The sequence below is a fragment of the Patagioenas fasciata genome, chromosome 2, assembly GCF_037038585.1.
Source record: "Patagioenas fasciata isolate bPatFas1 chromosome 2, bPatFas1.hap1, whole genome shotgun sequence".
Lineage (NCBI taxonomy): Eukaryota > Metazoa > Chordata > Aves > Columbiformes > Columbidae > Patagioenas > Patagioenas fasciata.
The window spans coordinates 75,927,325-75,939,642 of record NC_092521.1 but is presented as its reverse complement, the minus strand read 5'-3'; the positions used below and the strand labels follow the sequence as shown (position 1 = coordinate 75,939,642).

Below are 12,318 nucleotides of genomic sequence, written 5' to 3'. Positions count from 1 at the left end.
GGATATCAGCCACAACTAAAGGGAGAAATATATGGGGGCAATACTTGCGTAATTTAAGGCAGCTCATGCTCACAAATGTACATTAAGTAATGAAGCGAAAATATTCAAACCTGTCAGTCCTCATGTTTCTAAAGACACGTGTTTCAAAGGAAATAGTCCAGTTGTTCAAAATTCACTGGATGAAAGACAGGAAAGCAAGTAACAACCTGACTCTGAAAGCTGGTGGTCAGGGCACCTTCCTGGGACAGTATAGCCCTGAGATCCTGTTTCTGTGCCAAGAAAACGATTCATGCGTTTAATGCAGAAGTCACTGAAACAAGGAGCTCTTCCAAGGCTCTTTCACCATGCCATGTTCCCTGGGATGACATGAATCCCAGAGGGTGGTGAGACACAATCATTTACTGTATCATATACAATCATTCGTTCAGCTTCCAAGAGTCGACCCTTTGCAGTCATGCAGTCCTGCCATCTATCTGAGATGTCTGGGTTGTTCCCTGCAAGATGCTTTCTCATGTTTGGCTTAACACAGCTGAGCTTCATAAAAACATTTTTCCTCCGCCATGGATTGTTGCCCTACTCTATATATGGCACTAGACCTAATGCTCAGTGGAAGGAGCATTAGTCACCCCCTCCTCTCATGTCACATTAGCTGTTTTTTCATTTCCCTCCACTGATCATGACTATATACACCTCTCAAACGTGAAGACCAGATTCAGATGTCTGATGAAATATCTAATTTGAAATAAAATTGCACCTCCCCACCCTTTTTAAATGTCCCTTGACCATAAAGACCAAGTTTTATTTGACATTTTGGGCTTAATTATGATTTATTAGGTGTGGGATGGTTAGACATTTTTTATCTCCATTAAATCTTAATGGCTACATTTTGCCTTTTTCTACTGAAAGAGTTCATGGAAATAAATGCAGTTAATGGACTCTGCTATTAAGTACATGTTGCTTGGAGATATAATAATGATACTTCAGAGTCTCTCCCACAATTTGCTATTAATATTAAGGAAATGTAAATTTCACAATCACATTTAAAGTCATTTTTGCTAGTCAAACTATTAAGGTTTAGTTTCAAGGTGGGAATTGTACTTAAAATTATCATCTCATGAATATCATGGAACATGATTATTTGTATTACTGCAGTCATTACCGGTAAAGCAGAAAAACTTTAAAATACAGCCTCTTAATTCAGTCCACATGCAAATGGACTTGAACAAATAAAATTTAAAACTTTTTCTAACAATGATGTACTGAACAACTCATTTTTTGCTAAAATGTCTTCTAGTAGTTGAAGGCCAAATCTCAAGTGAGCTGTACACAGTAGTAGAACTAAGGAACTAAGGAAAAAACAATTGCTGACCATATCTTCTTTTGTACTTTTTCATTTACTAGATAACTATATGGTTGCACAACCTCTAACTCAAAGTATACTTTAAACCCAAGTAGGTTATTTAATTTCTTTTTATACACTTACAGAGTTAAGAGAGTCTAATTTGACCTACATTTTGCAAGTGACTCCATCTCAGGGTTTAGTCCTTTAGTATGCCAAATAACTTTTGCTTGGCTAAAGTTTGTCTTTCATAAAGGCATATAGTCTTTAGCTGAGGACAAGAAGTGATGGAGAATCAACAGTTTTTGAAAATAATTTGTTCCCTTTGCTACCTGCCTTCACCACTAAAAAGTGAACTTATTTTCTCATTTTCCAGTCACTGCTTCTTTGAGTTTTTCCTCTGCCAGCATTAAACACCAAATTGAATTAGCTGAAATTTAAATTCTTGAACATGAAATTAGTTTTGAGTCTATCGTTTTTCTTTAAAAAAAAAAAAAAAAATCTACTTTCCTGGAAAGAAAACAAACAAAAATACATTACTAGGATCATTTAATAGAAAAAATGGAGGGAAGGTTCTACCAGAAATGTCAAGTGGTCACATTTAAAAGCCCACATTACACCACTACATCGTTCTGGCAAGTTTAGTGCTTACTGTAATAAATGATTGACTAAGGGTCCCCTGAAATATGGGAAAATAAATTAAAAGTGTGGGTCTTATCAATCCTTAAGTCCTTTATAAACCTCAAGTAACAAAAGTATCAATAACTCGAGGAAGCACTAGAGTTGTAAGTTCAAAAGCACTGAGCTGAAAATCTCACTAATTTGCAATATGACTAATATGTATGCATTCATGTTGTAATGAAAATATTACCTAAACATTACAGTTCCCATGTTGCTAATGCAGAACTGAGTTGGACCATTTTTATGGGTTTATAAATAGATAAATCAAGCTCAGACCATGGGGAAAGAAGAATCCCAAAGACTGCACATTCCATAACAAAACATATATTTCAGAATAAACGAGAACATTAAGATTCAGGCTTTATGCAGACTAATGACAGATGTGCTCTATATTTGCTATGGTTACAAAAAGAATACTAGAATCACTTAGGTTTTCCCTATTATGAGAGCAAAGTAGAGGTTGGAAAGCCTCAAGTAGAGGTAAACCCTCTGTAGTTCTGTACTTTTGAATTAACTTTGATTTTTTTTCCTTTTTCAAAAAAAAAAAAAAAAAAAAGACAGACATGCAAGTGAAATTCAATAATGTATAAATTATGATCATTTTGTGATCAGCAGAGGAGTGTCAAAAATCTGAATAAAGTTTGGTGTGTTTTGCACAAAGTTTTCCACACCCTGTGTGAGGAAGCACTTCAATCTTTGAGCAATACTCTCCTTTTCTAAGCAATTAATAAATGAGTAATGGAATTCAACAATTCAAACATGGGATTTAACTTATAAATTACATTTTTCTTTAATAAACCTAGCCAGGATCTGCCCTCTTGTTGAGCATGCTGTTTGCGGAGGTCCCCATTATGCTTCAAGTTTTCTGTTGCTCTGCTTTATGTTTCTGTCTGGCAATCATTATCATGTAATCATTATCATGGCGACCTGGCATAGTCATGGGCCATAAATTCAACATCTAAGCAAATACTGAACAACGACAAATCTTAAAATAACAAAAAACAAGAAAATATATCCTTTTCCCCCTTACCATGTTGAATACAGCCATAGTTAATATTATAGCAGTGGTTGTCAATGTGAGAGTGATCCGTGGCCAAGGACGGTTTGCAATTATTCCAGATGATTTCAGGATCCACAACAATGAAGCTGATGCTTTCTTGCTGCATTGCTAAGTACAAAGAGTTTAAAAAGGAAGAAAAAAAACAAAAACAGTTTTAGTATATACAATTACAATTAAAAAGGGTACAACTAAGAAGGTTTAAGATTGAGGGCAGCATTAATCTTGAAACATACAGAAGTATTCAACTATTATATTGTCGTAAGAGTTACAGATCATGATTATACGTGAAGCTAAATGCAAATTTAGTTACAATATCTGCCATAATATAAATTCTGTTAAATAATTTTAATTTGCAACTACCTTATTAAACATTCAATACATGTTATTAGTAACAGCAAATACAGAGTTGACAACAGTGTCATTACCTCTAATATTGGTAAATAACAAACAAACAAACTGACTTCCTCCACTACAATTGAAAGACCAATATTTAGTAGGCTCTGGAAACTTCAAAATGTAAATAATGACTCTTCACAGTCTTTGACAGAAAGACAGAGGTCTCCTCACACAGGATAAAGGCTGTATAAATATATATATATATATACACACCTGCAAGTCTACAAAATAACAGGGTTTCTGTGCTTTTCTTTCATTTGTTTGGAGACTTCTTTGATAATTTATTTTAAGTGAAAGGTAACTCAGAAAAGAAAATCAACCTACCCTAAAACAATCTAGAAAACAAATAAGCATCTCATAGAACAATTGGACTTAGAATTTCACACAAAGAGTATCTAGTGAACAGAAAATATTGCTTATATACTGGCAAAAATCAACAATAAAAAACTCTGACTCATTGAATGTGCTTCCAAGAACACATTGCAATAGCCTCCATTCATATACGTATAGTTCCTGGAGGAACAAGATGCTCACACAGAATAAACAACAATTTGTGGCACATCCAATCAATACTGATTTTCCCAAAACTTTAGCAATGAGGAGATAATGCTGCCTAGAGGCATCTCGTGCCCTTTCCAAATGTCAAATTCAGCTATACTGAAACCTCTGTAAAAAAGGCAATGAAAAGTTAAGGAACATGACAGTCCCACAAATGTATTCACTTTTTATCAGCCCATTTTCTCTATTTACTAAAATTGTTCAGAGATCACTTTACACATTTTTTGACACCAGCCACAGCAATCAGCAGACACACAAGCACAGGAAGTCTCTGAAGTGAGAACTCAAGCACTAAAAACTACCAAATATAGGACTTAAATTACAGCACTTATCTATTAGTTCAGGTTCAATAACTACTGCACATTATGCTAAATTATACTATTACCCAACATATGCAATGCGGTTTACATGAAGATCTTTGTCTTGCTGCACATAACTATTTCTCTCCCAATTACACACCATTTGGACAAGTCCACTGTATATCTAACACTCCTTTTATGTATTGCTTCCTCTTAAGAAAAAAAATTTTGCATACTGTATTGGGCAGATTCGGAGTGAATGAAGTCAGTTTGAGGAAGGTCAAAACAATATCAGACTCTCAAGGATGGACAAAGGAAAAAAACAGAGAATTTATATACACATTACTCCTCCCTCATATAATAAAAACCCACATAAACCCAAAGGACCTGCATTTTTGAGCAACAAACTCCTGCTCAAATGCCCTTCTGAAAGTCCAAGCCTTGTTCTGGACCGCTAAGTACATAGCAAATTTTAAGATAATTTGAACCCATGTGTAGATTTTAGAAATTTTTTGTCATCCTTCCTACTTCAATAAAGTAGAAAGCACTAAGCCTAGATTGCTGCTGTTGCTCCAGAAGGGGAGTGTTCAACTGGATGCAGGGAATGGATCTGTGTGAAAATGAATCATTCAGTTATCTGTCTAGTCTGCCTAAAACCTAATGAGTCAGGGAGCACGGATTTATGGCAAATTAAAACAGCCATGAAACCATGCCTTACACTACACTTCGCCTTTGTTACAGCACACAGGCTTTACTACAACTTCACCTACATTATTCTGTAATTTTCGTGGAAGTTTAGAGGAGCTGGAATAGTTTAAGTTGAATTAGGGACAAAACTAGGCAGGAACTCCAAGAAGGTATGAAGAATTTAAAATGGATAAAAAATTATACTGATTAACCAATACATTATGTTCTCCTTTCTGAATTATGTTACAGGAAGTTATACTGTTCAAGCAGAGCCTTTAGGATGAGAAATTCCAAGACAAGAAGCTAATTATGAGAATAAATTATCTGGCCTAAAGCACATACATTTTATTATGATTTTTACTGGTTTTAGGTTATCTGACTAAAGGCTAATCAAACACAAAGACTTAGTTATGATCGAAAGGACAATGATAGATGGTGGAATGAAAGTAACTAAATCAGTGAAGAACAGAAGCCATTGAATCTGCTGCTCCTAAGACTACTGAAGGAGAATGCTTCAGATTTGGTTTTTGATGGGAAACATACCAAGAAGCCTCAACAAAAGAAAGTCCCGTTCCAGGATGCCCTGCAGACTAAGGGCAATTACTCCCTAAAAAGATAGTACGCCGGCACAAGGCAGAAAATTTTGCAATATGAGAAACTTTGGGATTTTGCAGAGAGAAACTTGGGATTTTGTAAAACACTGTGGGTATGTGGAAAACTTACATGATGTTTAGGAGATGTGACACAGGAGAGTAAAGGGAGGCATTAATGTGGATCAGGGAGGAGCAAGCATAGGTAAATGGAGAAGAGAGTGGATGAAAGGAAATGGCTGCATGTAAACATTTGCTTAAGTAAGTCTACTGCATATTCTTATTAAATCCTTTCTCTAACTGTCCTCTCTGTAAGTACAGTCCTTATTCTGAGCCTGTATGTGTGCAAATGCTAGCAAACTTCATGCTGGACTAGATGGCAAGAAGCACAAGATGGGTGCCAGCCACTAGAGGGAAGTGAGGCAACTGAGGGCCTGGGTGCCAGCAACTGAAGTGTCTCAGACCAGTCCCTGGAGAGATCCATGAGGTGTGTGTGGGAGTGTGTATGGCCAGGAAGGCCAAGGGCATCCTGGGGTGTACTAGAAGTGGGGTGGTTAGTAGGTGGAGAAAGGTTTTCCTTCCCCTCTACTCTGCCCTGGTGAGACTACATCTGGAATATTGTGTCCAGTTCTGGGCCCCTCAGGTCAAGAAGGACAGGGAACTGCTGGAGAGAGTCCAGTGTAGAGCCACAAAGATGATGGAGTAGAGCATCTCCCTTATGAGGAAAGGCTGAGGGAGCTGGGGCTCTTTAGCTTGGAGAAGAGGAGACTGAGGGGTGACCTCATAAATATATAAAGAGTGAGTGTCACGAGGATGGAGTCAGGTTCTTCTCGGTGACAAGCAATGGTAAGACAAGGGGTAATTGGTGCAAACTGGAACACAGGAGGTTCCATTTAAATTTGAGAAGAAAATTCTTCATGGTGAGGGTGACAGTACACTGGAACAGGCTGCCCAGGGGGGCTGTGGAGTCTCCTTCTCTGGAGACATTCAAAACCCGCCTGGACACATTCCTGTGTAACCTCATCTAGGTGTTCCTACTCTGGCAGGGGGATTGGACTAGATGATCTTTCAAGGTCCCTTCCAATCCCTAACATTCTGTGATTCCATGAAACTTCAAGCTGGACTGTCTGGTAAATAGGGGATCTGCATTTGAAGTGATCCAAGGTTTGATCCAGTCATTCTGTAAGGGGGGCAAAGTCTGGGCAAGGATGTTAAATTGACAAAGTCCACGCTGAGCAACCCACAAACGCGAGTGTGCCTGTGGATGATGGCAGTCAGGCTGTATGTGAACTCCACTAGCAAACTGCAGTCCTGGTCAGCCACAAAGCAGGATCTAGACCATCAGTGTTGGTCACATTGACGTTGAGTGCTAATTGTTGTCATGTGGGTGCTGCAAGAGCGCTGCTCTCTCTGTGGATCTGTGTGGTTGTCCTCTGTGTACGGTATGTGCCTGTGGGCCTACTGGGAATATGCACTCAGCCTCACTCCTGGTTGTACCTGGGACATTGTACTGACAGCCTCTTGTCAATCAGAATAGGACGGGATGATCCCTTTGGTCTTTAATTCTATCAAATTGGGCTCTAGTGGACGAGGAATGAGCATTCCCCTGGCTCCTCAGCTCCACTGGAGCCAAGATGCTCTAGCAGCTCTTATTTTCAATCTCAAAACTTTAAAAAACATGGCTCAGTAACATATGCAAAACAACATCATAAAAAATATGCTTTTGTGTTTTTGTAGTGCTAAGTGATGTAAATTGATGTTTTCCTCTGCACAAAGAGCTGGTGTTATGTTAATTCTGAAGATAAAATTAAGTTTCACCCAGAAAATCTCTGTTGAATCTCAAAATCTAAATGCATGAATGTTGGTGTCAAATGCTGGAGATTTCTCGGACTTTCTGCTTTAACATCATTGCTTCCAATTGCTCAATGTGAGCTTTCTACACTTTTTTAAAGTAAAGATTGAAATAATTACAGTACAAAATCGCTGAAGTTACTTAACAATGTCCATGCTGAGAATTGCATTTATTGCTGGGGACTGCTTTATTGCTTTCCAAGTACAATTTTAACAGACTCATGTAACTTCTATACAAAAATTCCCTGCAATAATTCCGAATTTCCTTTGTTTACAAGATTTTTGATCAATGTCACCTGACTTTGCTAATGTATTTTAGCAAGGAGCAACTAATTGGGCTGATTTTCTACATTTCTTTTAAAAGCTGCTTTTCTGCTTCCATTAAAAAAAAAATTTTTCTCTGGGCAACTTTATCACTAAGAAAAGTTCTGAAGAATAAAATGAATTTCAGGAAACAATATAGCATACAGCCAGTGTGATTAATCAGTAAAGAGATTCCATTCTTCCAGCTGCTATTGCTAAATTACAGATATTGCTAGCTCTGACCTGAAGAAAAATGTGAGTGTTAGACTGCAACTTCAAAAACTAAGTTGTAAATAGTTATTTCCAGTCATAAAACAGAAACCGTCCAGAACTCTGTGATGCATTTCTAGAGAGGCTGTTTAATGCAGAGCTCTGAGTTGTGGAGGGGATGGACCACTCTTTATTTGGTACATCCATCGTGCCTACCTGGTGTGTTAAATAGCTGACAGGTCTCTCTGATAGCAGAGAGAGCAACCTACATAGGTTAAGCCAATGAGGCTCCTGAAAGGAAAATTTGTGACAAACCCCTGATTCACTCTAAAAGACTTGAAGCCACTGGGCAGAAATTCCTTTGAAAACATGGAAAATACACTGTTGATCAGTAATTCTCCATGTGAATTAACATATCTGCTGAACTTCATTTCATCCAGTCCATATCCGGTGCAATGGCAGCAGTTCAGTACTGCTGAAAATTTAGAGAACTCCTGGACACAGAACTGGAGTGGTGGGGTGACCATTAAATTCAGACTCCTAGTGGCACTGGCAGAACTGTGCAGGTTGATTTTGCTGATATTTTAGCTTAAGTCAGACACTTTTTCCTGGAAATGTTATGTCTCATTTGAAATTTTCTTAAGAAAATGGAGAATGAGATGAAAGGAAGAAAGTAATCATTTCTAGAAAGCATGCAAGAAGGGTAAGACATCAGATCTCAGTAGCTCTAGCTTCTGTGTTAATTCTAAGTGGAGCAGGAAGAATATGGTTCAGTGTTTATCATTTATCAACTAGAAATAAAAGGTATTTGTAGTTTGAAAGGTGACTAATGTATTACCTTTTCATCTGAACATGTTAAATCTGATATGACAGCTCAGCATGATAATGAGTAATAAATTATTTTGAATATTCAGGTTATTAAAATGTATCCTGTGTTGTCTTTCCACACACAAAACCTTACTTCAGCATTTAACAAAATGAATGCTGTCTTTCTGAGTGAGATCAAGGGACTGGTGCGAGAATTAATTGTGACAGCTGTGTTGTAGATGAAAGACAGTGTCGCAAGAGCTGTCACACTTCTCCTTCACATGCTAGCAGAGGTTTGAACAACTTGACTGTAGACCTTTTATTTACAGAAAGCCAGTGAATCACATTTTCTATAGTTCAATTATTCTTTTCATTTTGCATTCAAATACAACTTAATATTTTACTAATACTGATGCTTCAAAGAAAGAAATCAAGAATTTTTAAAAAGCCCCAAAATTTAGATTTTTTTTCTCATGCTTGTTTTCACTGAGATTGAAGAAGACATCAAAATTCAAGTCCAAAGAACTGGTAGACTGGCTGACAGAGGTTATATTGATCTAAGCTTGGAGAAGAGTTATTTTTGTATAGAGACATAAGCTTATACTTTAAATACATTGTAATGCTCCTACTGTTGATAAAAAGGACCAAAGTACTTGTAAAATGAATACTGTAACACCAAGTTTTTGAAGTCCATGGTAGCATCTGTAAATCTAATCCAGGGATTTTGAACCATGCAAAATGCATCCAGATGAAGAGTCTACTCAACTTCTATTGGATACAACTGGTTTGACAAAAGCTAGAATAAAGTAATAACAGTAAAAACTAAAGTCAGTATTACATTTTTAATTTTCCACAATTTGCAGTGTTTTTTATCCTTCACAAGGGTCATGTTAAAATGGCCATGTGCTTCATTTCAACTATCTCATTCAAAGGAAAGAACATGGCAGTGAGATACATAACTATGCGCTTAGACACTAAGAGTTCAGTCCTCATGCTTTCCTAATTTGAGAAAAACACACAGTCACTGTGTTTTACTCTGTTTTAAGGGAAGACATCCTCAGTGCCTCTCATCAAAATTTTCCTATTTCACACTAAATATTTAAAGGCCCACTGGTTTTGAGAAAGAGTAAACCTGAATGACTTTTTAAGGCAGTGCTCAGGGCAATGGACTAGAGGAAGGAATTCTAAATGCTATGCTCTGTGTTGACCAAGTCCTCGTCTCCATGTAAGAAGCTACCACCCAAAAACTGCCTCACACAACAGGAGCCCTCATCTGTGACCATAGTGTGGTACTTAAATGTCATGGATATCACCTCTCACGTTATACATGTAAAAGAACATCCAAAACAATCTGGATACTCTCTGCTTCCATCCTTCGTATTAATTAACTGCAGGGAAATTTGTCCACATACTGGACTGTTGGTATTAGGAAACACACATGGATATCTCTTTACTTGGAGGTAACTTTACAGTCTCATCTTGGGCAAAGACACTAAAAGGCAGGATTGCCACATCTAATAAAAAATCAAAATAGTCTCACTTATCAAAAAATATTAAAAGTTATTGGCACAACAGACATAAGAAACTTGTGTTTTTCACCAGGCTAGGCAACTTCTTCAGTTGGTCACAATCACACATCATACATCATACACATATAATTCAAGAGGAGTAAGGAGTAGGATTTTTGTTCCTGAAATCAGTACATTTCTAACAGTTCCTGAAGTTTGAATATAGTATCTAATTTAGTGATGATGGATTTGCCATTGCGATGCCTGTGCTAGAGACTCATCAGAATGACTTTTGGTGAGCTTCTCTCATGGACCCTGCTGTAAGTGCCAAAGTGCCTCTCTGGGTTCTTCCTTTTCCCATCCTTGTTTTAAACTGAATTTACAAGCAAAACCTCACTATTGAAGAAACTGAAGGGCCTCAGTCTTTCATTCTTATCTGCATTAAGAGGGACACCCTCATCAGAAGTAAGATTCCATGTCAAAAACAATTTCCAAGTAATGCTGGTGCTGATAATCACATTCTGGCAGAGCTTTGAAGTATCTTAATTGTACAAAGTCTTTCTGACCATTAAGTACCAATACCAATTGCTTTAGAGTAAGATACAAATCCTTGCAAACAGAAGTAAAGACTGTGTATCACTCTTTATATGGTGGGGTGATGTAATGTAACTAATACACTAATAACATGCATTCTAGCAGGGACAGGACTGCTCACGTACTGGCTGCACTTTGTTAGATGGTCTGGTGACCTCAAATCAGAACATCTTTCTCAACTACGGAGACAATTATTTTCTGATGCTTGTTTTGTTGGCATTGTGTTCTGCTAATTCTATGGTTCAACTGGGTATTTAAGAGAGACTATAAACATGTTCAGATGAGATGATAGGAAAGAAATGTTATTACTTCTAATCTTCCTTGTTAGCTGAAGTAGCTAAATAGGTTTGCAAGGTATAAACATATGCAACGAATAAACATTTCATATTAATGGAAAATAATTGGCACAAAGAGTATGTTGTATCAATTAAGTGCACACATGTCCCGGGTAACGGAAGGAAATTTTTGAGACAGTATTTGAATCAGTGCACCAAGAACATCTGCTTGAGACTAATAATTCTCTGGCAAGCTACCTCAGCTACGACAGGGATCTTTCCTTCACATGCTTACTGTGGGGTTTTTTCTATTGATTGCATTACATTTTCCAATGTATCATTTAGGTAAACAGATCTCTGCTTCCTTGCATTCACATCAGGAGGTAAAACACATCTAACAGTTACCAGGTCTGAGGCATTTCACACTTGTTCTATGAACTCATGCATACTTCAGTAAGATAAAAAGACACAGAAAATATATGAGATAAAGGACAATCGTCCTCTTATCTGAAAGTAATTTGGGAAAGAAACCTCTCAAGGAAAATTTAAAGAAAATATTCCAAATTAATAAAAAAAGAATAACTAATATGTAAAGTATGAAAATATAAGCCAAAAAGGATCTTTAAGACCAAAAATACCCGTGAATACTGTGACTATCTGAAGAAAAAAAAAAGCATAGGGACAAATAAATAATTAGAATAGAAAAGATATAAATAAATTTCAAGTTTCAGGACATATGCTGATTTTAGTTAGGACTGATGAAGGTCTAACGCCTACAGGCAAATGACTGTTTCTCTTGGAGCTGTCAGCCCTCCCTGCCCTCAGCCTGTCTGCCCAAGGCCGGCAGGGGATCACAGGCCGCAAAGGCAGATTCGAGAATTCTGTAACCTCGTTATTTGTGCTACCGCTCTGATGCATCATTTGATGGAAACATTCCTGTTCTTATTTAATGGCTGATATTATCGCTCCACAACAGATTGAGTTGGACCACACTGCAGTGCTGCTGCACAGTAAGATCAACTAATAATAACCTCACAGTGAAAGAGTGAGCATAAATCTCTTCTTACAATATTGTAATTAAATTCCATAAGTGCTGGTAATTTTAGCACTGCAGTCTGGAGTTTGTGTTGTTTTTTTTTTTAAGGCACCAAGGAAATGAA

The 12,318-nt window shown here is 37.3% G+C and overlaps 1 protein-coding gene across 3 annotated transcripts in view; it reads right to left on the bottom strand.

The window, feature by feature from the left end:
* Positions 1 to 12,318, bottom strand: part of ADCY2 (adenylate cyclase 2) — a 224,471-nt gene that overhangs the window by 36,862 nt on the left and 175,291 nt on the right. For all 3 annotated transcript variants that reach the window (XM_071804444.1, XM_071804445.1, XM_065832081.2), the window contains one exon: positions 3,051 to 3,188. In XM_071804444.1, the coding sequence (XP_071660545.1) occupies positions 3,051 to 3,188 (138 nt within the window). The remainder of the gene's footprint in view (positions 1 to 3,050; positions 3,189 to 12,318) is intronic.